Source organism: Maylandia zebra, linkage group LG18, assembly GCF_041146795.1.
Source record: "Maylandia zebra isolate NMK-2024a linkage group LG18, Mzebra_GT3a, whole genome shotgun sequence".
In the NCBI taxonomy this organism is placed as follows: domain Eukaryota; kingdom Metazoa; phylum Chordata; class Actinopteri; order Cichliformes; family Cichlidae; genus Maylandia; species Maylandia zebra.
Genome location: NC_135184.1, coordinates 11,605,758 through 11,631,977, shown reverse-complemented (window position 1 = coordinate 11,631,977; position 26,220 = coordinate 11,605,758). Strand labels below are relative to the sequence as shown.

The following is a 26,220-nucleotide window of genomic DNA, read 5'->3' as shown; positions in this document are numbered from 1 at the left end:
ACCAGAATCCCAAATTATACATTAGACAGCAGAGGGCTTTGATTGTTGTGCAAACTGGCTACATATGGAAGAAAAATGCAATTCCATTAATTAAACTGGAGGAATTGTGATTCTCTTTGTAGGAGAAACCTATAAACAATAACTGAGCTCTATTAGAATACAGCCTAAACAGCATGAAACCTGAGACTGCAGCAGCTAAATGGAATTCAGCAATTATAATAACATATAATAATAATAATAACAGATTACAATTACAGATGGAAATCAGCAGTCTCGCAAGCAACTGTATATACACTCACCTACCACTGCCTCAGTTTTTCATGGCATAGATTAAACGAGGTGCTGGAAACATTCCTTAGTTGCTGCAAATCTCCGGCTAAATGACAGGCACTGACCACCCCCCTAAAATTTGCTAGCTCCCCCCCCCCTCCTCTGGCAACACTGTCTATGTTGGTACTAATTTTAATAAACTTGAGTACAAAAGAGAGGAAGACACGCTACAATCAATCTATGAAAACAGGTTTTTATGGATTAAAAATTATATTTGGTTTTCATATGTATGTATTTTCAGTGATATCAACTTTAATAACAGGAAATTAAGTAGACAGAATTATTTTCTTTCTCTTGTTTTGCTATCTGTTTTAAGTATATTTGACAACAGCATAAGAAAACTGGAAATTCTGTTATTGCTGTGCTACCCCAATATTTTTAGTGGCCACCCCTATGAAAAAGTTCTGGAGGCAGCCCTGGTCCGTAGCTGGGAATCTCATCAATGTAGAAAAAAATCATGAAGAAAAGAGGATATCTTAGGAGTCTGAAAGATCTTTGAGTCAGCAAATATGGTCTAGGTCCTCACTTTGTCTTCCTACAACAACAAAAAACACATCTAATATGTTTGGAAAAGTTGTGTTTAAAAGAAATTCTCTGTTTAACATAAATTTTTCAAAGGCAGGCTTATAATTCTGTCCTCTGTGCATCTTATTTTTTGCAAACTGTTTAAGATTCATTATCAGTTACAATTTTTCATATTTTAGCAACATTAATGGCAATTTAAAAATCAATCTGTTAATAAACAGCATGATATTCATGATTGTACTACAATCATGTTTTATGCCCTTCTAAAATCTATGGAGCCATGGACCAATTTACCTGAATATGAGAGTCAAAGTGATGATATTTTAGATTGTCTGTGTTATTTTCATATTTGACCGAGCATCAATGAAGTGGATGAGTACATCATTAGAAATTAGTAAACCTTAGCAGTGAACATTTAAATGAGACAGTTTAAAAAAAGAGCAATAGTGATTGAAACATTCAAAACCTAAACAGGTCTCTGTGTGTCTTTGCTGGGTTCACAAAGCTGGTGTACAGCCCCACTGTTTTTTTTAATCACCCTCCTTTACAACCACCAGTTTGCTACCACAAGACACACAAGAAAGGTCTCTGCAAATCCAATGACAACATTTTAAACACACACAATAGGGCAAGCAAGTGTTTTAACAAATGCAAAAGAATGAGACCATAAAATGACAACATCAAGAGCACTGTTTTTGTTTATTGCACGAATCGTACTTATTTCCAACTGAACTGGTAGAACGCAATATTAGGCAGTGGTGGGGAAAAAACTGTTCATCAAAAGCTGTAATATGTATACAAGATACCCAAAATAGCCAGTGGGAACATCTGGATAGAACTGTCTCAAATCATGGATTGATATCTAGAAAGGAAACACTGCTTTTTGTTTCTCTGGGAAGAAAAAAAGAAAAAGTCAATACTTGAAATGATAGCAGTTCTGTTTATAACAGATGTCATAAGAAGAGGAAAAAAAAACAGAAAATGGTCATGTCAAGACATGTTTTTCTCTGGATTTAAAAGTATTTTGTCCTCATATAGAATATAAACCTCTGGATCATTACCAATCAAATGTTCTGACATTTTTTTCTGAAGTCGAACAGCATTTGCTAAAGTCTTTTTTTTTCTTTTTTCTTTTTTTACAGTTTTAATATATATTTATATATATACATATAAATTCAACTAACTACAGTTCTCATAGAAAATGAGAAAAGCTGGACTTTTTTCGCTCTCACACAACAAATGACTGGCAAGCATACTGACTCTGCTCCTCCCCCCCATCCTCATCTTTGAGCTGCTGTCAACACAGCACAGAGACAGGAGTGATGTGCTGGCTGCTAACACCTGACCTGGCTCAGGTGGAATTCATTTTAAACCTTTTCTTTTGTTGTTGTTCTTGCCATAAGCTCGATGATACATTGGTCAGGCTTATTAAATATACTAAATGTGAAGCTAACACCATCAGGTACTTAGCATTGTTTTATACAAAGGGGATGCAACCCAGGGATGTGGCTAGGCTGGGTCTGTCCAGAGATAATCAAACCAACTAATAAGCACTAAGTTATAACACTGTATGTCAATTTTTTAAGCCAAATCTCAAAGCCTAGAAAACTTCCTTTCTGGTTACTCTCCACCATCCTCAGTGACAATTAAGATTGTCATACAGCTTAAACAAACATAAAATGTGATAAGTGGAGAGATTCAAATGTGCTGCTATGTGGACTGAACCAGGCTAGCCATTTCTCCCTTGTTCAAGATTCATGGCAAGAAAATGAAAGTTAATGTCCAAATTTCTTTAAGGAACCACATAAACATCTGCAGCCCTTTATCACTCCCATCTCTATTGGCTCTTAGGCAGTGTTTCAACTGCAATTAATCCAGGTCGTTTCTGGCTCTTTAAAATGACAAATTCCCCAACAGAGCCCCAAATCAGTCCTTAATTCCTACACATATGCTGAACACCTTCTACCTCTCAATTTCTGTGATCACTGAGAGGCGAACTAAATAGAGACTGAGGGAGGAAGAGGAAGAAAGAGGTGAGGAAAGGCTGGTCAAAACAAAGGAAACCACCTCTTCTCAAGTCATGAAACACTTAAGTGCAAAACACCCCCGTCTCAGAAAAAAAAAAACATTAAAAAAAAAAAAAAAAAAACCTAAACTGGATTTTCCTATCACACACTCAGTGCACATTTTGTCTGTCTCTCAAACTAAAGCATCCCTGATTCAAAGTGCACTCAGTAGTGATGGGGGCAGATGATGGAAGGAGGAGAGGAGGGAGTGGCTGAGGGCAGCATGTAGGATAATGCAGCACGTAGAGAGTTAGTACTTCTCTGGGAGCAAACAAGTGATAGATGCAATCAGCTGTTTGAGCTAACAGCCTAAGAATCAGTATGATACTGGGAGCGGGGGCCGCTGGGCTCTCCCTCAAAGTTCAAATCTTAAAGGAAGTCACATTTAGGGGATGGCTTGAATGTATAAACCCCTCCTCAACACAGAAAAGTCAAAAGCAAGAGGTGTGTTACTAAGAGAAAGGGGATTGTGTGCTGGTGATGTATAGCTTACTACAGGTTGCCTAAAGCTGGATGTATATGTTGCCATATACACACAGTACATCATTCTGGGCCTAGACAGAGCATTTAATTGATGTATGGACAGCCAAGGACCTCCAAATGGTTCATAGGGGTGTAAAAGCAGTTACTAACCTCACCTCTTTGAAAAAGTCTCAAAAAAACAAAACTAGAAAGGGATTCTGGAAGTGTGTCTGTAGTTGCCATATGCACACTCGTAACTGCTGAGAAACCTGGTGCTAAGCATCTCTGTCACTATCACTCTGCTTCAACAGTATGTTTAAGTAAATGTGTGTTTATCTGTGTTTGTGTGTTAAAAAAGTCTGTGGCTCGTCAGTGTTTGAATGTGCCAGTGTGTCAATAGTGCTTGCCTATGTGCATCAATTCAAGGGCAATAAAGTGTGTTTATGTATGTGTGTGTGTTTATGTATGTGTGTGTGTGTGTTTATGTATGTGTGTGGCTCATGATGACATGCACTGGACGTGATCTGGACCTCCGTCCTCTTCATCTGAGGAATCTGGAGAACTCCAAGAATCATCTGTGTCTGCATCTGCACCCTCACGGCGGGCCTGGATTTGAGCCAGAGAAAAGTGACAATGAGCAAGTTAAATGAGTCACATGCAAACATCCTAGGGCTGTGCGATATGACCAAAATCTCATATCCCGATATAAGAATTCCATCGTCCCGATAACAATATAAATCACAAAAATTTAACATTTCCTGTAAATTCTGTGAATCTCAGGCAATTCGACTTGCGTGAAGTGTTTCCAGCTGCGCGTCCTTCAACCGGAGTCGAGTGTTTTAACCGATGCATGAAACTATACATTTTTAGACATAAGTTGTATTTATTACACGGCGTGCTGCGGGTTGCCTGTTCTAACGTTTGAGTCTAAGGTTTATTTTTTAGCACCTGGCGGCTCTTTTTTACTTCTCATCCGTAAATAATCTGCTCTTTCACGTGATTCAGTTCATTTTGAAAAGTCTCAACAGGATCTTGAGCTTTATTGTGAAAGGTTTATGTGGAACATAAACAAGCGGACACGCGATGCTGTTACCATCGTTGTTGCTAACTACAACGCATAAAAACAGGCGCTTGTCCGTCCGTAGCGTGGTTATATTACATATAAGAGAAAGAGAGAACTTTAAGAAATTATTATAGCCACTACAGTGACCATCAAAACGATGAAAAAATATTGCCGTAAACAGTTTATTTTGCGACACCACGAAACAAACGATAGCGTAAAATGAAACGATAGATGTTTTTATATCGTCAAACGATATATATCGTTATATCGAACAGCCCTAAAACATCCCATCTGTTCTTTTCAGAAAACAAACATTTTCAACATATTGGATTGTTACTTTTTCAGATTTTCTTCCAACATAAATTATTTTTGCAGAGACATTACATAGATGTATTAGAAAATTGCTTCCCTAAAGACACTTTTCATAACTTTTTTCAAAAATATTAACTCTTCCCTGTCAATCCCTGTCCAACCCCTACCCCCCAAAAAAGAAAGTAATTTTGGACTTGTTGAGATCTCACCCTTGCAGGTCTCCTGTTTCTCATGTGTCTCATCAGGAACCACAACAGCTGGGTGTCGTACTGATCGCCGTGGCGCACACTGTCCTCGTCACGCTCCCGTTTGTTTTTCTTCATTACCTTCTCAAACAAAACAAAATGAGTGTGAATATGGAGGACAGAGAGGGTGTAATATTAGCTAACATGTCCATGTCCTTGATGCAAAGAGAGTATATGTTATAAAGTAAGATTTAATACAATTATATTACCACTGAAATTAATTTAAGACCAAGAGTAGCTGTTTTGTTACTGGTTGTTTAGCCAACATTCATCTACCCATTACAGTAGGTTAAATCCTTCATTACCATTTGTGAACCAAGTAAATGTCATTTGCTGATCTCTTTCTAAAGAATTGGTGTAATGCCTCTTCCAGACCAAACAAAAAAACGCAGCGGCCTAACAATGCAGTCAGATTTCCCGGAAGGAAGGTCTAAAGGTACTGTATGATGAAAATTTTCAATTATCACAGTGACTAATAAATAAATAAATAAAACAGTTATAACATATCTGTTTCATTCTGGGTGTGAGGCTTCCATGTTTCAACGTTGGTCCTCTAATGCTAAACAATGGGGACTTTTTACCCACAGAGTGGACAAAGTGGAGTTACACAACACACAAGCGGTCGGCTTCTCACATAAATAGCAACTGTACAGATGAAATTAGGTCTGTACACATTAGGTTTTACAGTCAAACAGGCAAATGTGTTGGGGCACATTTACTTCCGTTTTCACTTTCAGTAGTTTAGATAAAATCTTAAACTGGATTCATTAAAAATCTGTGTGAGTATCTGCAATATCACAATCATTGTAAAGCATTCATTTGTCTGAATTCACACAATAAAACAGGATACAATACCTCTTTGAGACCCTTGAGTCCTGTGGGGGTTTCAGCTGTGGGGGCCCACAGTTTGATGTCATGATCCAGCCCACTGGTAGCCATACCTGGCAGATGTGGATGTGGCTCCAAACAGTTCACCTGTGGTTTTCAAAGGTCAAACGTACAGCAGATAACACATTGATGTTCTAATTTATATATAAAAATGAAAACTTAAAAGTATAAATACATAAGTCTGATGCTGCAAATTGCTACTAAAAACAAGTTATTGGAGTGAAACCTTCAACATCTAAAGCAGCGGTCCCCAACCTTTTTTGCACCACGGACCGGTTTATGCCCGACAATATTTTCACGGACCGGCCTTTAAGGTGTCGCGGATAAATACAACAAAATAAAACTAGTATCGGTACCAAAAAAAAAGAAGATTTATTCATAACACACGCGAAAAGACTCAGGAACACCGAGTTAACGATAAAAACAATAACAAAATAACGCTGAAAAATGATAAAAACCCTGAAAACCATACATTTCAGACCTGAGCCTCAACTATCGCGGCCCGGTACCAAACGACTCACGGACCGGTACCGGTCCGAGGCCCGGGGTTTGGGGACCGCTGATCTAAAGGGTCTTACAAAGTTGTCTCATTCAAAAAAAATCTGTGGTACTTTCCCACTCACCACTCCTCCTCGGTCTCCCTCCATAAACTGGACAATACGAGCAGAGTATTTGTCCCATAGATAGATGTGCCCACAGTCGCTGCCACTGACCACAAACTCACTGCATGGCCCATAGAAATTCACCCCCTTCACTGTGAGCAAGAGGACGGTATTATATCAATGCCAGAAACTCAAAAATGACCTGCTGACAGCTTTATTTTGTAGAGTTGTCTATACCTTATACAGCTTATTTAAAATAATTTTAAAAAGTAGTACCTGTGGCATTATTGCGGTGACCCTTATATCTCCTGAGATAGTCTGCCCCATCACTGTGGTCGGAGTCAAACAAGTAGATGTCTTCATCATTGTAACTAGCCAGGAGCTCTGGACATACAGAAAATGTCAAACAGCCATTTGCTTAATTTCCTTTAATGCAATAAAGGCAGAAGTTAGTCATGACTTTCATAACTTTTGACTATGCACACATCATTTATATATGCCAAGCCAAAAGTTGATAAATTGGTGTCATTGGCACTTTATCTGACCTTATTGGTTTTCTACAAAAGATACACATTTCAGAAGAAGAAAAATCCTAGAATTTTAGTCAGTGAGCTAACTCCTAGTTCTATTTCAATGTCACTGAGATTGCACAGTGGTTGCATCACATCACACAAGAAGGGAAGAGGTTTGAACTAAAAAAAAAAAGGAAAGAAAAAAAAAGACTAGATCGAGGAATTATCAAGGGTCTGTGTCCTTATTTTTAAGAAATATTTCTAAAAATGTTCATAATAGAATAAGAAAAGAATGAGAAAACTTATTTTACCTGTGCCATCGTGACTGTACACAAGGCAGGTTATGTTGGTTTTAGACTCACTGGATACCAGATGTGAGGGACAAAACTTTTTCAGTACACCATTGTTATCATTTTCATTAATCTTCCTCTGGTCATAGATCCTAAAGAAAGTGAAAACAAAATACTGTCAGAAGAGAAAAAGAGTCAAAGAATAACATTTAAGTGACAAAATTGTATCATACCACAATGATAATGGATTCTTTAGAGTGGGGAAAAAAGCATTTTTACTATTCCCTGGTTCATACCTCACATACTGATCTCTCCCGCCAACAGCAAAGTGGTGTGTCTTTGCTGGGTTCACAAAGATGGTGTACAGCCCCACTTTTTTATCACCCTCCTTTACAACCACCAGTTTACTACCACAAAGATACAAGGAGACACAAAAGAACACCAGTATTACCACTGATCAACCTAAAAAAAATTTTAATCTGTTTATGTGTTTTGCTCACATGGTGCGCAAGACAGTTTTGTCAATCCACAGTAGAGCTGGGCGATATGAGATTTTTTCATATCACGATATGTTTTTTTTCATTTCAGGCGATAACGATATCTATCACGATATAAGCCAAATAACTATATTTGTAAGATTTAAATGTGCCGTTGCTCACAAGTAAAATGTGAAATAATCAGCAGCTTGTTTTTATTTAAATATTTATTTCCCATAATAAGTTCAACAGGGTAGATGTACTTAAGGAACATGAGACTTTTTCAGATAAATAAAGGCAAATATTGCAAACTACACAAAAGGCAGCCGCTAAAGCGTTTAAGTTTCAAAATAGAACAAACAAAACAGACTAAATTGTCAATTCCACTTAGAAACAAAATATTAATTCTAAAAATAAATCTTAGTTTGTTTTACAGAAGAACAGACAAAACTGACTAACTTTTGTCAATATCAAATAAACTGAGAACTAAAAGGAAATTCTCAATCTCTCCTTGTTGTATAGCTTAGCTTTTCAAACAGTTTTAACAGTTACTTTAGTCTGACAAAAGCCGAATGAGGAATTAGCGCTTCCAGTCAGAGACTGAGGCTACGTCCACACGTACACGGGTATTTTTGAAAACGGAGATTTTCCGTTTTCGTTTTAAAAAAATAATCCCGTCCACACATAAAGGCAGAAATGAAGGAAAACGCTGCTATGAACATGCCAAAGCAGCAGGTGGCGCTAGATTCCTAACCGTGCAGAAATGTTGGCCAATCAGAAGTCTAGAAGCCTCGGTGGGAAAAAGTAAACAAAGCTGGGGCATAGAAGCAGAACCGAGTCGTATGTGTGGAGGGACAGTAACTGTGTGTATATGTAAGCATTTAAACACTGCAGAGAGTAGAATTAACAGTATTGTAGAAATTCATTTCACCGAAACAATAACGTGGCGCACAGTGTGACGCATGCACCAGTTTATTGTATTTCCAGACTTGCTTTCGGCACAATTTACAGTGCACGCTACTCTGTTTTTTGTCAGACTTGAAATAGCCGAAATACCTTCACACTACGGAACTTCTATGGCTCTTCCATTCGACAATCTCTCCGGCATTGGAACCATCATCTGTTTTCTCTTCGGTCACGCTCGGTTGATTTTTCTAGTCGGCACACTCATTTCCTCCATTACCCGCTGGCTGCTTCCCAAACAAACACACGTGCGGCTTGGCACTTGTGCTGTACGTAACAAGTCACGCGACATGACGCTGCGGCTGTGATTGGTTCGGCTCTGTGCTACTTAATTTGGATTGGCTGACCTTTTTTTTTTTTTTTTTTTTTTTTGAGGACAAGAGCGGCGAGGTCTATCGCGATAGCTTAATTTCTCTATCGAGTAAAAGTTATATCGCGATACATATCGTTATCGTTCTATCGCCCAGCTCTAATCCACAGCAAGTCTCACTCTACACTCACTGTGACAAAACTAGCTGAATGTGAAACTTAATAGTACTTAGCTGAGAGCCATTGCACAGAATTCAGTTATGTGAATACATAATGATAATAAAAAATCTTGACTCTTACTTGGCAGGGCGGTCTAGACGCAAGTCAATACCAAATACAACAGCATCCTCTCCAGCTGACAGAAAGGAGCAAGGTGAATCTGGCTCAAGGGCCAGCTAAAAAATACAAAACAAAAAATTGATATGATACCAATTCAGCTGTCTCTAAGAGTCTTAAACACCACTGGACAAAGATTTCCTCTCACAGACCTTGTGTGCAGCGCCTTTATGCTGTGCAACCCGTTTCGTGTTCTTGCAGCGCTGTGTGGCAGAAAGCTCAGCCACTCTGATCTGACCATCACGAGCACACATGGCCAAGGTGGAGTCCCCACTGTGAGGCAGGAACTTTGCCTAAATTAAAGCCAGGGGTAGCCCAATCATGCATTTTATAACCACAATTTAACTTGATTAAATTATGCTCATGAATTAGTCACTTCAATCTGTCTTGTAAGTTTGGTTTTTTTTAATAATGGATTATTATAAAATAATAAAAACAATAAATAAATCATCAAATAGCAATTTACTGCTTGTCTCTAACTTAGTCTTGTTTCCACATTCTACTTTTTTATCACTGTTTCTGTGGTATAATGATTATAGCTTCTTATAAGAAAAAGTCCCAGAAAGCTACTTATTTTGTCTCAACAACAAACAATCAAATAAGAGAAGAAGAGAATATTAAAAAACTACTCAATAATTTAAACATCATCTTATTAACTCTTGAAGGAAACTGAAGTTTTTAGAACATTAAAAACCCCCCACAGATTTTTCCTTCTGCTGTATCGAACACTAACACATTACTATTACTAACATTTATTTGGAAAAATAACTAAAGGACTAACTAATAATGAACCTCTACCGTAGTCCTATTTTTGTGTTTTACCTGAAAGACATTGCTCTTGTGTCCACTGTCAAACTCCAGTTCAGCACGACGGATGGCCCAGTCCCAGATCACCACACGCAGGTCATCGCTGCCTGATGCCAGGCGTGTGCCTGATGGATTGAAATGCAATGTGTTGACACAACCTGTATGCCTCTCTAATCGGCCTTGGAGCTCCAGCCTTTGCACGAGGCCACGAGCCCCACACACGCGCCTCACAAACTGGTGTGAGTCCCTGCCGATCTCTCTGGAGCGCAGCGAGGGTACCGCCCGCCACACAGGACCACGCATGTCACGGAGCTCTGCCCCGAGCCATGCCTCCATAGCTTCATCATCATCGTCGTCGTCATCATCATCTTTCTGTTCTTCTTCATCATCATCATCGTCGTCGTCATCATCATCTGAACTTGAGGAGTGGTTAGTGCCGCCGCCAGGTCTGTTTCTCTTTCTAGCTGCCCTTTTCCCACCATCTTTTTCTTTGGCCTTCTCTCGCCTTCCTCCCTCGCTCTCCCTTTCACCATCCTCAGTTAAAGAGTAGAGGCCGCTGCCGTCCATGCTGTCTGTATCTTCATCCTCTTCTCCCTCCCTGGTTGTGCCCGTCTCTCCTTCTACATCTGGCATAGATTTGTCTCCAGATGCTTCGGCTGTTTCTTTGGGAGCTATGGAAATAGAAACGCCCAATATAAGGTTAAAGCAACACTGTCACATAGGGAGATTCATAAAATACATAAAGAAAAAGACAAATATGTAGATGGTTAGTCATATATAGTAGGAAAAACTCATTATGAAATTTTTCCACCATACTAAAACTATAAGAGTTACCATTTAGAGAGGAAGACTGTGTTTGCCCCTCTTTGCTTCCAGAGGCATCCCCCTCTTTGTGTCGGTCTTCTCCAGGCTCCTTTTCTTCAGAGCCACCTATTGAAGCCAAACATTTTCTCTGATGAACTCTGATGACTGCTGCGGAGTATGACACCATGCACTGCTGTCATTAGTATATAAACTGACTTGTTTTACCGTTAAGCACCGTGGATTTGCCGTCAGCCTCAGCCATTGTATCTGTGAAGTCCTGCGTCGACCCGAAGTACAACCTCGTGTTGGACACAAAAACAAAATTAATGGTGCATTGACAACTACTCAAAATCAGACTGGATAGTTTGTGTGCTATAAACGAGGCGACGCCACGGCTTTCATTTGATAAGCTCTTGCCAAATAGCGACTTGACACTATTTGCAATAGGGTACAAGTTACCTGTTAGCCCCGTAGCTTCCAAACTAACAGTCTGGCTAATTTTACAAGCTATACACCGCTGCATGTAAAGATATAAACAAACGAAGTCGTTTGTTAGCCGAATCACGGGCCTGTTTTGCTTTGTGATATTTAACTATGTATTGTCCTGTATAAAAGAACTGCTTGACTGCCTGACAGTTATTACCATAAGCTAATGCTACCTAGCAAACTCGAGGCTAACAAATGTCGAAACTAAAACACAGTTTTCTAAGTTGTGCTGCACAACTAACCAGCTACTGGTCAAAATGCAAACAAGCGGCTAGCATTGCTTATACTCGCTAACTAGCACAGCTAGCGTTACCTGTAGTCGAAGGCCCGACGAGGCGTACTTCTTAGTTTAGTCTTAATCTTTATTGCAGATTTATTTGCTCCACCTCGCTACTCAGCAAATGAGCTAAGTGCCTTGACTAGGAACTATATGACGAAAAACACACGACATGAGGAATGCGTGCATAAAGCTTTTTTGAAAAGTCAGACTATATTGCGAGCTAGCTGCGTTCACATAAGATTGCCTGCTCTGTTTATGTTTTGACGGTTCAGCTTTTTCTTTTTTTCTTTTTTTTTCTAGTTACATTTCCGGTTTCGTGCTCGCATGTTTTTTTTTCTACCGGAAGTTTGGTACGCAGAGATTAACCATCGGCATCAACAACGACAATAATAATAATAATACTAATAATAATAATAATAATAATAATAATAATAATAGTATGAACAAGACGATATGCGCAAAAACCTTTGTCCTGTAGTTGCTGAGACCACTAGGATGGGTCATATTGACTAATTACAGTACAAGAAACAGGCAGAATCTCTTCTACAGCACACAAAGTGAGATTATCTTTAAAAAAGCCAGCAATACAATACAAGCTAGTGGATGAGAACAAGTTATATTTCATATCAACGCTTCTTTTCCTCCGCAACAGTAATAATAATAATAATAATAATAATAATAATAATAATAACATTGATGATGATAATAAAAATAAGAACACATTAATAATACTTAAAATTAGTTTATATTTAATTTAAGTGAACATTTAATTTATTGAACATCAGCAAAACGCAGAATTTGCAAAACACTGAAAAGAAATTGCAAATGTTTAATTATTTCATTTAAATGTTTTTCTATTGAACAAAATGTAAAGGTTATTAAGGTCAAGACCAATTGCAAACAGCAAGAATAACACCGGAGGCTACAAGGTCATATTAATAGCCTAACAAACCACTGAACACCCCCCCAAACACTCATTCACACACTTACTTACATGTGATTCTTTAGAGCACAGAACAAAGACTGCAATGATCCAAGTTCAGTCTAACGATGATACTACTAGCACAAGCGTATTCATTCATTTATACAGTTCACCGAGATGCCTGTTGTGAGGCGACTGTTGAGTGTATGTTGCTCAGTTTATCCATATTAAATTTTCCACATAATGTAAATTAGACTCAATCCATCATGGTAGCCTTAAATTTCCAAGTCTTCTGGGTAGGGGAACTTCAGTGCATGTGGCTGATTGGGACTTTTTAATTTTGGGACCTTTTTGGTTTTCACCTATAAGGCCAAGGGATATGTGTCCACAAAGCCCGGGCTTACAAATAACACAACTGTCATAAAATGACAATTATGTCGAGTAGGCTGTAATCCACAATGATTTTGAAGAAAGCTTGTACGTTTCTGGCGCCCCCTACAGGTTGTTGTAAAATGCTCTGGCGTTATCACGGCATAAAAATCGCGATCCTTGATAACTGCACGCATGCTTATTGAGTTCTGACAAATTTCCTACCAATACTTTTGATGCACAATGGAAGCCACGTCTTTTTATATTGTTCCCTATATCAGTGCATAGCCGTCTGGCCAGTATAGGGCACTGACTGCGGTCGTCTGACTTTTCAAGTGGTGTTTATGGTGGCAGAAGAACTAAATCTGTTTCAAGTGATTTGCCCCTTGCTCTAATTGAAACATGCGAATGATCACTGACAGTTCCTCAAATACAAAGAAACCAGCAAATCTATGAGTAAATAAGAATATTTTTATCCGTTGCCTGCAACTTTAGTAGAGAAATTAAAGTTTTAAAAAAAGGTGAATCAATGTTCTTTCACAAAGATGTGGCGAACAGGAGAACACTTCTGCACAGACGTATGATTAAACAATTGCTCATGTGTTAAAAGCACAGACGCCTTACAAAGACCTGATTTTCCACAGCTTTTTTTCGTAAAATTCTGCACATGACTCTTTTCATAAATAAGGGGACATAACTAAGAAAACAAACAAACAAACAAGCAAAATAAGACGCTTAGGAACGGAAAGATTACAAAATAAGGAAGAGGAAGTTCACTCAAACACAGGGGGTTTCAGAACAGCCACCCCCATCTGTGCAGCTTTCATAAGTTGTAGCGGCTCGTCTGTCCTCCAGAGGCGATGCTGGAGTTTGAAGAGACATGAGGATGGCTCAGGACACAGCTTCTTCCCCATGCCGTGCACAGACTTCATAAGCGGACAAAGTTTTTAAATTTAACATTGGCCTGCGGTTTATTCCGCTCTTCGCCAACATGGAGTATTGGAGGCAATGTGCGATGTGGCTGATCAGCTGCAACGTGCTGCCTGCGAACCACCGGGTAACTGCGGACACGGCGCAGGTGTTCGACCTGGCGCAAACCCTGCGGGACGGGGTGCTGCTGTGCCAGCTACTCAACAACCTAAGACCCCACACTATCAACCTAAAGGAGATCAATCTCAGGCCACAAATGTCACAGGTACATCCATCATTTTATGCGCTACTTTACGAATTACTTGTAAAAAATATTGTGAAATCAAATTCATGCGTTCACTAACATGCCATAAGCTAAACCTATAGTGGTGTCCAGGAAAAGTCAGTTTATTAGCCCAATAACCACTGGTAAAGAACCAAAGTAGTTCCGCTGGTGAAAGAGGACGCCTAATCAAAAATTTGTGAAAGTGGACAAAGACATATTTGCAGCTCCTTATTAAGAAGATCAAGCTGTAGCAATTTTAAATAAGGTTCCTAAATACATGGAAGAGAAATGGTGGAAGCTATATTAGAGCGTTTTATATTTTGTTGTTCTGCCTGCAAGGAGCTACAGTAATTAGGGTACAGAAGCCTGTTCCAGTTTTATTAAAGGTTAGACTTAGGTGAGATTTTCCCTTTAAGTTATTCCATATTTTCAAAATAAAACCGCAAATTCTAAGGATTTGCAGCTTAAGGCGAGCTTTAGATTATTTCCATCTGTTACACACCGTTTTATTTGTGTCCTGTCTTATTTGGCTTTGGGTCCAACAGATAAGTTTCACTAAAGCCGTGGAGTGGCCTCTGACAGATATCTTCACCCTTTTCTTTTATTGTGAAGATGATGTTTCACTTTCCGTGTGCTGTTCTGGTGTCTTGATCTTTGTTTTTTTCTGGATAGGAGAGAAAGTTCTTTAGCTTGTGTGAAACTTGTCTGGTTTGGGAAACACTAAGAAATCGTCCAAATAGACTTCTCCTTGCTCATGCAGTAACCCTTCAGGAGCTGAAGGCTCTGGAGACATCTGATAAAATCCTGCCTTTGATCCACCCATTAGTTGGGAAACTACATTTTGTGCAGTGGCTTGCCGTTTGGTTTGATGGCATATGACATGTGTAATAAGCCAATTTTAAGCACATTTTTATTTAAATCTCTTGCATTACTGTCTTGGCCAGTTAAATAAAATAAAACAAAACATAACAATTTAATGTTTTAAATTAAAAGCATCTTCCTTGGTGTAATATATGTATTTGCAGGTGTGCCTACAAACATAAATAAAGCCTGCCGTGGTTACCAATATATTTATACGTTTTCTGTGCTCCTACGTTACTGTAACAGCAGCACTTCCTGTTCAGCAGCAGACTCAGGCAGGTGATTAGATCTTTCTGCATCTAGTTGAAAGAGTAATGAACGATTAAAGTCAAAGAAACCGTTAATAATACACCATAAAAGGACAGTGACTTGATGCACACACACACACACACACACACACACACACACACACACACACACACACACACACACACACACACACACACACACACAAGAACATAAATACATTTTATGATTTGTTAGCTGACATCAAATAGTTAGGCACTAAAAGCAAATTATATACAGTTTGGTTGAAATGAGCTGTCACCATGATATGATCATCATGATGATATTTTTTTTGTAGTGATAGATCTGCATGAGTGATTGGGCTCTGTCTCACAAACTGTACTATGCACATGTGCTATGCTTTGCACTATCTGCTTCACCAGTGCCTATGTGCTTTTCTTTAATATTTTTTAAAAGAGAGTTAAAGCAAACCCAGGGCATAACAGGCCAAACAATGGATGGACATAGCCTGTAGCTGTAGGCCACTTGGCAATGGTTGCAAAAGGCATGTGTGTCAGTGGGCTCCATATTTTAAATGGCTCTTTCATTCTCATCTACTGATGGGCTATCTTCGAAAAAAGAAACAAGGGCACTGGTGAACACGACTAAAGTGTACACTGATGAAAGGTTACACCCAAGACCCGTGTTGTATGCTGAGTTTTGGTACAAATTCAAATAACAATTCACATAACCATTTTGACTATGTCAGTCATGAACAAATATGAACAAATACGCATTGGATACGCAAATACCCACTGCCTCTCTTATTTGCTTCCAAAGTTATACAAAGTAAAAGCTTTTTAAAGTAGTCTAGTTTAAATATAACAGGAAGTAAACTTAGCTAAACAAATCACAAACAGGCCACTATTAACTGAAAATGAAAAATGAAAAATAATAAACTTAAAAGGTGTTTAAAAAAGTATTTTTATTATCGTGGAGCCAGAGATTCTGGGTGTTACTCTAAATGTGAATAAAAGAATGTGCACCAGGGCTGTGACTGTGTTCAAAAGCATGAGGCTGTTGGTGGTGCAAAGCCATCATGTTCTTGCACTTCCTCCGTAGACAAACAGGGCCCCTGGGGGCGGCGGAGTGATTACAGGCGTCTCCATGATGAGCTGATGTGATAAAAAGAAGCCTATCTGTTCTCAAGAATTTCCTTACTTACTGCTTAAGTTATTAAATATTCAGTTTCTAAATCAGCCATTTCTCAGCAATGTGTTTGACAGGAAAAATGAACTGAGGCGATCTAACAGTGCTGTATACGTTTTCTTTTTAACTGAAGTGGCTCAAACTAGACAAAGACGAGTATCTTGAATTCTAAACCATAACTTTATGTCCAATGTTCCTGTTGGCTGCTGTCTTCCCACTAACACAAAGATCCTAATAGGAAGTGACACCAACAGAGAACATAGTTGGCGGTTTCATTTCACAGTATAAAACTTTCATTTTTCATTTTCAGTTTGTAGGGGCTGTAGTTTACTTTTATGTTTAGAAAAGGGACTTTAAATTCTTGGTGCTTTAAATTATGCTGTAAATTAAACTTGATTTACATTACAAAGGAGGTTAAAGACTTTGTTTTTATTTTCCAAACAACGGAAAGTACACTTTTAATGTTACTGTGGTATCTACTCATGTTGGTAGTTTAGTTTTTATTTGACTTAATTTTTGTCTGCTAGCTCTAGATTAAATGAGATCCCACGTAACTAATTCAACAGCGACAGGTATTTTCAGAAACAGCACGACTGTTATTCTAGGAAAAAACGCAAACAGTGCTGTCAGCAGTTTCGGAACATAAGATCCGTTTCTTCAAAATAATTCCAAGTAAAATTGTTTATTTAAAAAAAAGTCAGATTACTGTACTTTGGTGTTAGTTTTTCGCTATGATGAGTGTTAAAAATCTTGTGGAGATAAAACCCTCTTGAAACCTGTAATTTGTACTGAGTTCGGGTTGAGATAACCTTAAAAACAACTTTTTATGTTTTCACATATGTATTTAAACAAAAACTAGTTACAAAAAATGTAAACAATGTAAAATGAAATCTATCTACATACAACTTTTTATGTTATATAACAGTCTGTTTCTGCCCTTTGCAGTTCCTGTGCTTGAAAAACATCCGGACATTTCTGGCCTCTTGCTGTGATGTGTTTGGGATGAAGAAGAGTGACTTATTTGAAGCCTTTGATCTCTTCGATGTCCGAGACTTTGGAAAGGTAGCACCCATTTCTGTCATTATGATTTTCTAACATTGCACTATGAAACAGCCCAGTAATTTCATGTATCATGACGTTCTTCTCGCCTTTCATACAGTTATTAGAATCATTTATAAAAGTCTGTAAATTAGTTTGAGTGAATACATTACATGTCACAGCACTATTACATTTGAACTGGTAATAATAACTGTGCAGATTGTCTGTCTCAGTTAACCAGTTTACAGTTTTTCTCCATTGCTCAGATATTAGACATAAGTAATAGTTCAGAGTAAGTGTTATGATAGATTTTGTCCAAACTTAGACATTATCCATCTAAAAAAAGAAAATCATTATGTAAAAAGTCTAAAAAGAGAATTTTCTGTAACGGATCTCTTTTTTTAAAGAAAGAGTCAAAGAACAATTAATTGACAAAATAATTTTTCCAGTGTTTTACAAAACAGCTTGAACAGATGATAACGTTTTCAAAACAAGCAATACGCTTGTGATGTTTCACTGCATTATTGTCTTCGTAGCTGACTTTTGGTGTAAGTGATGCCACACCTGCTCTGTTTTTCTGTCCTAATTGATCTATAAATCCTGCCAACTCTTTAAAATACAAGTCTGAGGTATGATGGAAGCATAGTGTACGTGTGCTTCTTCTCTGTGTGTGAGTCTGAAAGCGTTCGCTGTTTGCCTACCCTAGCTTTTTGAAGGGACTGGCTGACTTCTTTTTATTGCTGTGTTATTGTGGGACCTGTTTTCAGTGTGTGTACACAGCGTTACCAGGTCAGTGGGTTTGTAGTGCGCTCTGTGCAGCCACTCAGCGGACTGTCGCTTAAAGCACAGGAGCCTAATTTAACTTCGCCACGGAAAGCACACTTACTCTGAGGAGCCTTACTCCCACATTTCCCTATTTAAGTACACCATTTTACCTGGGGGCATTATGAGTTGTCTAAGCACTGAGAGGCTTGAAGAAAATTATAGTTGTTTTTTTTTTAAATAAAACTATTGGAGCATATGTATTAATCTATGCTGAATGTATTTTATCTGAGTTTTTTTTTTTTACCTCTGAAGTACATAAGATTGTGCTATCCATCCATGCGTTTTCTTAACTCATTATCCATTTCACTGTTCCAGAAAGGCCGGAGCCTATTTGACATGACATGGGGCAAGAGGCAGGGCAGACCTGGGCCAGTTCGCCAGTCTATTGAAGCTTAAATAGGCTTGTTTGTCTCTTTTTACATTTCTTTTACATTTAGTTGTTTTGCCTGAATGCTTATCGTGTCTAAATAATGTATACGGTATCTCATGAGTTTAGTTTGGTAAAGTAATACCATATATCTTATATACATCATAACTTAGGCATACTATATATGATTGCAATAGTGAATTCACCTCCCTCTGTAGAATGGAAGTGGTTATACGTGAACTATGAGAGTGCATACCAAGCTGTGTGTGTAATTTCTCATTCAGGCTCTCTTTTATTTTAAGTTCAGTGTTTTGTGCTCTAAAGAAGCTTCTAGTTAATCTGGCTGCTGATAATCCCACAGGGGAGGTAGGGCTTGCAAATATGTACACTACATCCAAGCCGGGCTGCATAATCTCAGCCATGTTCAAGGGTTGTCCATCAAACAAACAAGCCTCTGGAGGATAAAGATTGCACCAGATCATTGCTTTTTTTTATTGGCAGTTAGAAATACGGGTGACTGTAGGTTAAGCAGTTGGGTTGGATTGGCTCCATGAAGGGCTGTATGTCTAAAGAAGAAATGCTCAATCTCTTCTTTTTTTTACAGAAAAATCCAAAAAAGGAACATCTCAAATCTCAACCAGTGTAATCCACTTGGGGTCGAGTTGTGCCAGCTCTGCCTGTGGACTGAGTATTAGTCCACTGAATATCTAATGAGAGCTCTGTAACCTACATTTCTCAGCTGAGTTACTACAGGCTTCACTGCAGGGAGTCAAACTGACTGCACGTAGAAGGCTGAAGGCTAGAGAGATAAAGCAGAGGGGCAAGAATTGTGTTTATTTCTTCCTTCAGTATAAACTACTATTAATATTTTCACAAAACAACATTATTTTTGTGCGAAGTTCATGCAGTTTTTCTTTTTGGGAAATAACTTCACACTTTCTTCCTGAGAGTAAGATAAGAACATTGATAACACATGTCAGCACATAAAATATAATCATATTATTAGCAACCTGTTAGTTTGGCTTAAGCTAAAAACATCGAAAGACGTCAGTAAAATTCCCTACCACTATAAATAATTATCATGTTACGTATTTATGCATGGTGTATTCCTTACCTGCCTACCCCAGAACTGCTGTATCTATATATTATTATACATTCTAAACATTATTATTTGAGCTTTTTGACAGATATATTTTACATTCAAATCTTTGTAGAAATGAAAATAAAGTGTTAACAGTCTCATTTCTGGCCAGTGTCAGTGTTGTTGAGTGGTATCGGCATATCGGCGAACAGGATCGTATTCAGCGATATCAGTTTTCAGTGTTTATCTGTTGCAAAACATCAATTTTGCAATTGCAAATTTTTTGAAAATTGTGTGATAAAAATGTGAAAAACACAAAACGATTTAAACCATTCAGGTTTTTGTTATGAAAGAAATACGCTGATAGCATATGGATAACTGGAATTCTTGTCGGGGAATTGTTGTTTTAAACTTAAATGTCCATATCTGCCCATCATTTAATAAAAAACAAATAAAACATTTATTAATTTAATTAATTAAGTGTAGGTAGGTGGACGTTACATCAAGCGATCTGTTTCACTGTTCTGCGCTAAGATAATATTTAGCGTTTAGAAATATGAGCGCTGTCGGTCTTCTTACCTTAACTTGCGAAATGCAACCTTCATGCACAGATTATCACTGTGTGATCAGTTGGTACCATCACACACTGAAGAATGCGAAAATACCGTTTTAAATGTGTGCTTTGATGCTTAACTCTGCAAAGCTCACATTAGTGTTGGTAAAAACTAAAGTAGCCCCTTCTGAAATGTTACATTTGCATAACCCATAAAGTCTGACAATTACCAAAAGCCTCAAAAAACTCTCAACAATAATGTGTTCCTGATTATAATTTGTGTTAACGACACTACATTCTCTTTCTGGCTGTATCTTCGTAGAATCATCCTTGGGGTGGCTAAATAAATATCAGAGCATTCTCAGAAAGTTGATGGACTTTAATTTTGTTTTGGGAAGCTAATAAAAAAAATGTATATTTTGTACAGTGTGATAGACGGGAACAGCTTGATTATTATTTAAACAACTGAATATATTTACAAATTGACCATTAAAGTGACCATTAGTAATTAATTAATTAATTAAGTAACACGTTAATTCTGCACAGAATAATCTGCAAATATACCAAAAAATGTATTTGTTTCTCTGCTGTTAAATATTGAACAAATAACTTGGAAAATAAAAGAAAGAAGTAGAAAGAAATATCAGAATCTCCGTCTGCTACCAGGAAAATTATCATTTTAAACTTCGGTGTCTGTCTCAGCACAGAATTTCACAAAACAAAAGAAATATGAATTTCATATATATATTGCCAAAACGATGAAATTAACATGTCTTTTAACATGCTTTTCCTTTGGATAGAGCTACACTGTCACACTGCCTGTTCCTATTTCTGGGTCAAGCTAATATTTAGCATTCAAACTAGACAGTGGTATCAATCTTCTTGCCCAACCTTGATTATTGCAAATATATGTATTTCCTGAAATGTCAATCTATTCCTTTAACCAAACTGAAAATCTGTCATGTAGAGATTATCACTGTATGGTCCATTAGTACCATCACACCATGTAAAGTTTCACCTTTATATTTAGTGCCGTTATTTCTGTGTTAATAATAATGAAAAATGATCATTGTCAGCTGCACTAGTCAAGTAAAGTCAAAGTTTATTCTCTCTCTCTCCCCCTCTCTCTCTCTCTCTCTCTCTCTCTCTCTCTCCATATATGTGTGTGTGTGTGTGTGTGTGTGTGTGTGTGTGTGTGTGTGTGTGCGTGTGTGTAAAGGAGTTTTTAAATGATTTAAGAGTTTCAAACTGGGCAGATCTTATGTGAAAACAGGTTGTTCCAAAGATTAGAGGGCCCTGCTGAAAAGGCTCTGTTACTTCTGCTTTCAAGCCTGGATCTAGGAAGATATCAAGAGCATTTGGCTCATAGATCTCTGGTATGTGGATTTTCAAAAGATCTATAATAGAAGGTGGTGCTAATCCATCGAAAGTCTTAAAAACAAGAAATAGACTTTTTAAATGGATCCTGAAATGGACTGAAACCCAGTGTAAGGAGGCAAATAATCACCTCACTGCTAAGTTGCTTCTCCTTTATGAAGTTTCAATCTTTTTACTTTTGTGCAGTTGCATAAACAAGAGAGCATTTACAGAAGTTTGATGGACCGTCTATTTTATTTCGGGGACTCAAAAACAACACAGGGCAGAATGTGTGATGAATTTATTTGTACTTGCTAAAATTAGAACAAGTTTCACAGAGAAGTGACTGCATTGCACCTGCAGAGTGGCAAACATGAACATTTGATTTCTTATCCGATGCTACAGCTCTCTGTCTTTTTCACAGTGCTCCGGGGATTTACGATAGACATCGTAAATAGGCCACACTAACCAAGGCGGTTGGTCTTCAGCTTAGCTTGTGGCTTTGCTTCTCAACTCACATGTAGCTTCAGCCAAATGGCTTTCAGACATGTCAGGTGTGAGAACAACTTGTTTTTTAAAAAAGACAGCCTAGAAGGATTTACACTTCACTAAATGAATGTGATTTAAACCAGTGTTAGATTGTTCATTTCATGTATTCACAAGAGAGCTTTCTCCTTTCTTGTGCAAGTTACACTGAATCCATCTAAAAACAGTTTGGCTTTAATATGTTTCTTTAGATTTTCAATCTTGTATTCAGTAGCTATCACTATCACTAGAAGTAAACCAGCTATGATGTGGACAAAGTGTGCAGGAGCAGGGTTACATTTACATCAGTGGTCTTAGATTTTCGAAGAAATTTCACAGAGATCAATATAATTGTTTGCATTGTGGAACGTTATGCTGCACTATGGCATCTAATTTTTTTAAGTGCAAACAGTGATGCAGGGGAAACAAACAAACAAACAAAACATTTCCAGTGCTGCAAACATCACAATGTTGCACTTTTAAAGCTGGGTACACTTTACAAACAGGCCTCTTTTCAAGTCATAAGCACACCTGGGTTTAGCCAAAGCCACAGGACTTATTCACACAGGAAGGGGAGATAAACTCAAGATTCAAAGGGTGCTATATCTAACCCAAATAACTATCTTAGCTGCAAATCCAAAAATGTAACTTTGCGAACTTTGCAGCTTTGTCACTGGATAATTTATCATAGAGAGAAACTATGATGTGAATGAGATAACTGGTATTTATTTTACTTTTCTGTCGTAATTGGGACATTGCATTACATTGCAATGTTTCACTTGTAGAGACTTCTGACAGCACTGTAAGCTTTGGCAAGACTATATATTGACACTAACTACAGCAAGTTTAAGAAATTAATCATCTCATAATGATCAAGTACCTCAGCGGAAAGAAATAATGATCAGTGTCCATGAACTGATCTTTACAGGTCCTCTTAAAAATATATAATTACACAGTTTTAAGTGATTTTTTTAAAGTGATGTTTCCAATTCTTTTTCTGAGTAAATATGACAAATACTTTTCTGATAACAATGTTGCACATGCATTAATATTATTAGGAGATTACATTTTTATGTTAAGGATGAAAAGCTGCGAATTACCTGTATTTATGTCCTTGTCATGTGCAGGGTGATCATGTATTTCTGTAGTTAACACATAACTCAAAAGTGATTTAATGCAATTCTGCACACACCCTTACAGATACGCACTGTTTGAGGTGTCAGTGTAACAACATTTGTACTAATTTGACACACATTTGACTATTTTATGGAACATTACAAAGTGTAACACATGGTGTGAGTTTAACGTTCCTTCCAGAGAATTCATCTCCCTGTCACTGTCGGCCTTTCCCTCTTTGCATTCATAATTTGAATTTTATTCACGATACACATTAAAACACATAAAGTAAATAAATAAATACAAAATTTTTTAAATATAGGCAAAGAATAACTTGTAGTTTGCGCAATGCTTCTGTGCACAGAGACTGCTATTAGAGAGTAAACTGTTACAAAAAATTCTCACTTTATGATGTGAGATAATTTAACAACCACAGAAGATGGAATTGAGAAAGAAATGAAAATCAAAGAAACAGTGAATCTGACAGCTCGGAACAGCTGCGTCTGTGTCGTGTGTATCTGTCATGTGTCATGCGCTGACACATTTGCTACTATCATGTGGTGTTTAACTAGTAGGGACCCGTTTCTTAACTTTTGCGGGTTTGTTCTCCTTTCAGCCATATAGAAGAGTCTAATAGTTGATAATTTTACTGATTCCTATCACAAGGCAGCTTTTTCCACCTGTTCTCACCAAGTGCTTTTTCACTCTGGGTTTTCTTTCTTAATATTGACTAACAGGGACCTTTAATGAAGTTTCCCGACATAATTGTGTGAATTGAAATAAAAAAATCTAATTGAATGAAGCTAACTTTTATTTTGGTGAAGGAAACTGTTGTAACTGCCACGTATACGTTAACGACTGCCTTGCTAGTACGTGGTGGGGTCTGACTTTATCTTAAGAACTGCCTTAATTCTTGATGACATGTTCAACATTCGTCATAAATTTTGGAAAGCCTTGGCGTGATAGCATCACAGAGTTGCTGCACGTTTGTCAGCTGCACATCCATAATGTGAATTTTCTGTTTCACCGCAGTTCCCAAAGATGCGCTATTGCACTGAGAGCTGGTAACTGTAGGCTATTTGAGTGCAGACAACTCACTGTCGCGTTCAAGAAACACATAAAGCGATGGACAGATGTGGCGTTTAAATGATGCTCAGTGCTTCACACCATTACATCATTAAAAGTGGTCAGTGAGTTTGGCTTACAGCTATTTACTGGTGGTTTTAGTGTAAACTTTTACTTGTGGGCAAGTGAGGTTTGTTCACATGGTCATAACATGATCTATTGTGCAATTCCATGTGGCCTCTTTCTTTTTGTTTGTGCGTTGGTCTTTGCTGCGTTCATGTCAAAAGATAGATTTTAGGGATGGGATAGATTTGTATGCGTATTAATTGCAAGTGGAAAACTCATCAAAAATGCTCCTTCATTAAAGATTGTGATTAATGACACACCCAAGACATTGACTGAGTAAGCTCCAGGGCGACATAACCTAAACTCATAGTTCACTAGGTTTGTACTATAAATATAATCAGCTATTAAAATTGTGCTCCAAGTGTTGTAACAGGTTAGTAGTATTACCTTTGTGGTATTGCTGTCCTGCTTTGTTCATAAATAAATAAATGGTGGAATTACCTTCGATAGCAGAAACCATTTTTTGTTGTCTTCCTTTTGTTTGTTTTCTTTACTAAAGCCAAAAATGTTTCCAAACAGTGGCAATTTTTTTTTCTTTGGGACAAACCCCTCAAGTTGTGCATTCAGCTTAGTGTGTGAGTCTTCCTTCACAGAATAACCCGGCAACTGCCCATTCGTCCTTAATATTTGTTATATAAGAAATGCATGGGCTCAGTGTTTTCTTAAAAGCTACATTTTGCCCCTTTATGTTGCTATGGGAACACATCCATACATAATTTAGTAAAAGAAGGCTAGTTATTTAATTGTATGTTTTTGTGACAGCTCCTCTGTCTTGGTTGAAGTACACAGTGTTGCTTGCGATTAGACCCTGATACATCTTGTTTCCACGCTGGAACATTTGGATAAAAGTAATTAATTATGTGAAGCACCCATATTTGTTTCGATTTGGCTTGTTAACCCTGCAAGCTGGTATTGTTATTAAGCAGGAAATCTATCAGAGCTTTAAATCTGACTTTCATATGATAATTAAAGCTTAAATTGAAAGCTTAACTCAGTGAATCCGATTTAATTCTGAAACTGGGAATCACAATAAGTGTCATATATTTGCATTATTAAACATGTATATATATATATCTCTCTCTCTTCAGTCAGTCCTCTCTTTCTGTCTCTCTATACCAAACCAACAAATGTAATTTCACATTTTGTTTCTCCAGGTTATGGACACTCTGTCCAAGCTTTCTCACACGACAGTTGCTCAGCAAGCAGGATTCAAGTAAGTCATCAAGTTTTCAGTAAATTGCTTCTAAGTGTTATTTCTAGGAAAAAAAAGGTCATCTAACCATGTGAACTTTCCTTTCACTTATATCTTATCTCCTCCTCCTTCTCACCTTACCCACACTGCAGGCACATTTATAGCTATGTCTAATTTCCATCTTTAACAGCTGTTTTAGTTAATGATTAAAAATGTTTCTATTTATACTTGACTGTGCAAACAGCAGTGGTATTAATAAAAGACAAGATATAATTGTTGCGTAAGTATACAAAATCAATATGTCAAAAACAGAAATGAAGCACAGGCTGCAAAGTAGTTAAGAATAGATACTGTTGATCTCAACGATCAGTTCAGCAGTTCTAACAAGTGATCATTAATCATTTTTTAGTGTAAAATATATTTTAAACAATTGCAAGTC

General features: G+C 37.7%; 2 protein-coding genes across 5 annotated transcripts in view; one reads left to right on the top strand and one right to left on the bottom strand.

Moving 5' to 3' along the window:
* Window positions 1–1,535: 1,535 nt before the first annotated feature.
* Window positions 1,536–12,038, bottom strand: dcaf8 (DDB1 and CUL4 associated factor 8). The gene is made up of 13 exons (XM_014413401.4): window positions 11,790–12,038; window positions 11,216–11,289; window positions 11,021–11,116; window positions 10,202–10,857; window positions 9,532–9,672; window positions 9,344–9,438; window positions 7,592–7,702; window positions 7,317–7,447; window positions 6,770–6,877; window positions 6,515–6,645; window positions 5,859–5,978; window positions 4,968–5,084; window positions 1,536–3,989 (listed from the first exon to the last, which is right to left on the bottom strand). Exons 2-13 carry the CDS (start codon window positions 11,250–11,252, stop codon window positions 3,882–3,884), a joined length of 1,851 nt encoding a protein of 616 aa, XP_014268887.1. The 5' UTR covers window positions 11,253–11,289; window positions 11,790–12,038; the 3' UTR covers window positions 1,536–3,881.
* A 1,854-nt stretch (window positions 12,039–13,892) lies between these two features.
* LOC101468886 (guanine nucleotide exchange factor VAV3) overlaps window positions 13,893–26,220 on the top strand; it is a 50,072-nt gene continuing 37,744 nt past the window's right edge. For all 4 annotated transcript variants that reach the window (XM_076876949.1, XM_023155067.3, XM_076876950.1 and 1 more), the window contains exons 1-3: window positions 13,893–14,242; window positions 17,483–17,599; window positions 25,744–25,802. In XM_076876949.1, coding sequence (XP_076733064.1) covers window positions 14,039–14,242; window positions 17,483–17,599; window positions 25,744–25,802 — 380 coding nt within the window. In that variant the 5' untranslated portion in view covers window positions 13,893–14,038. The remainder of the gene's footprint in view (window positions 14,243–17,482; window positions 17,600–25,743; window positions 25,803–26,220) is intronic.

What these genes read in the sequence shown, in the direction of transcription:
- dcaf8 (XM_014413401.4), bottom strand. Translation starts at nt 11,252, where the DNA reads ATGGCTGAGGCTGACGGCAAATCCACGGTGCTTAACG. An exon ending in ACAAGAGCAATGTCTTTCAG is followed by an intron (nt 9,673 to 10,201) that starts GTAAAACACAAA and finishes GCTTTAATTTAG; the next exon opens with GCAAAGTTCCTGCCTCACAG. An exon ending in TCACCGCAATAATGCCACAG is followed by an intron (nt 6,646 to 6,769) that starts GTACTACTTTTT and finishes TCTTGCTCACAG; the next exon opens with TGAAGGGGGTGAATTTCTAT.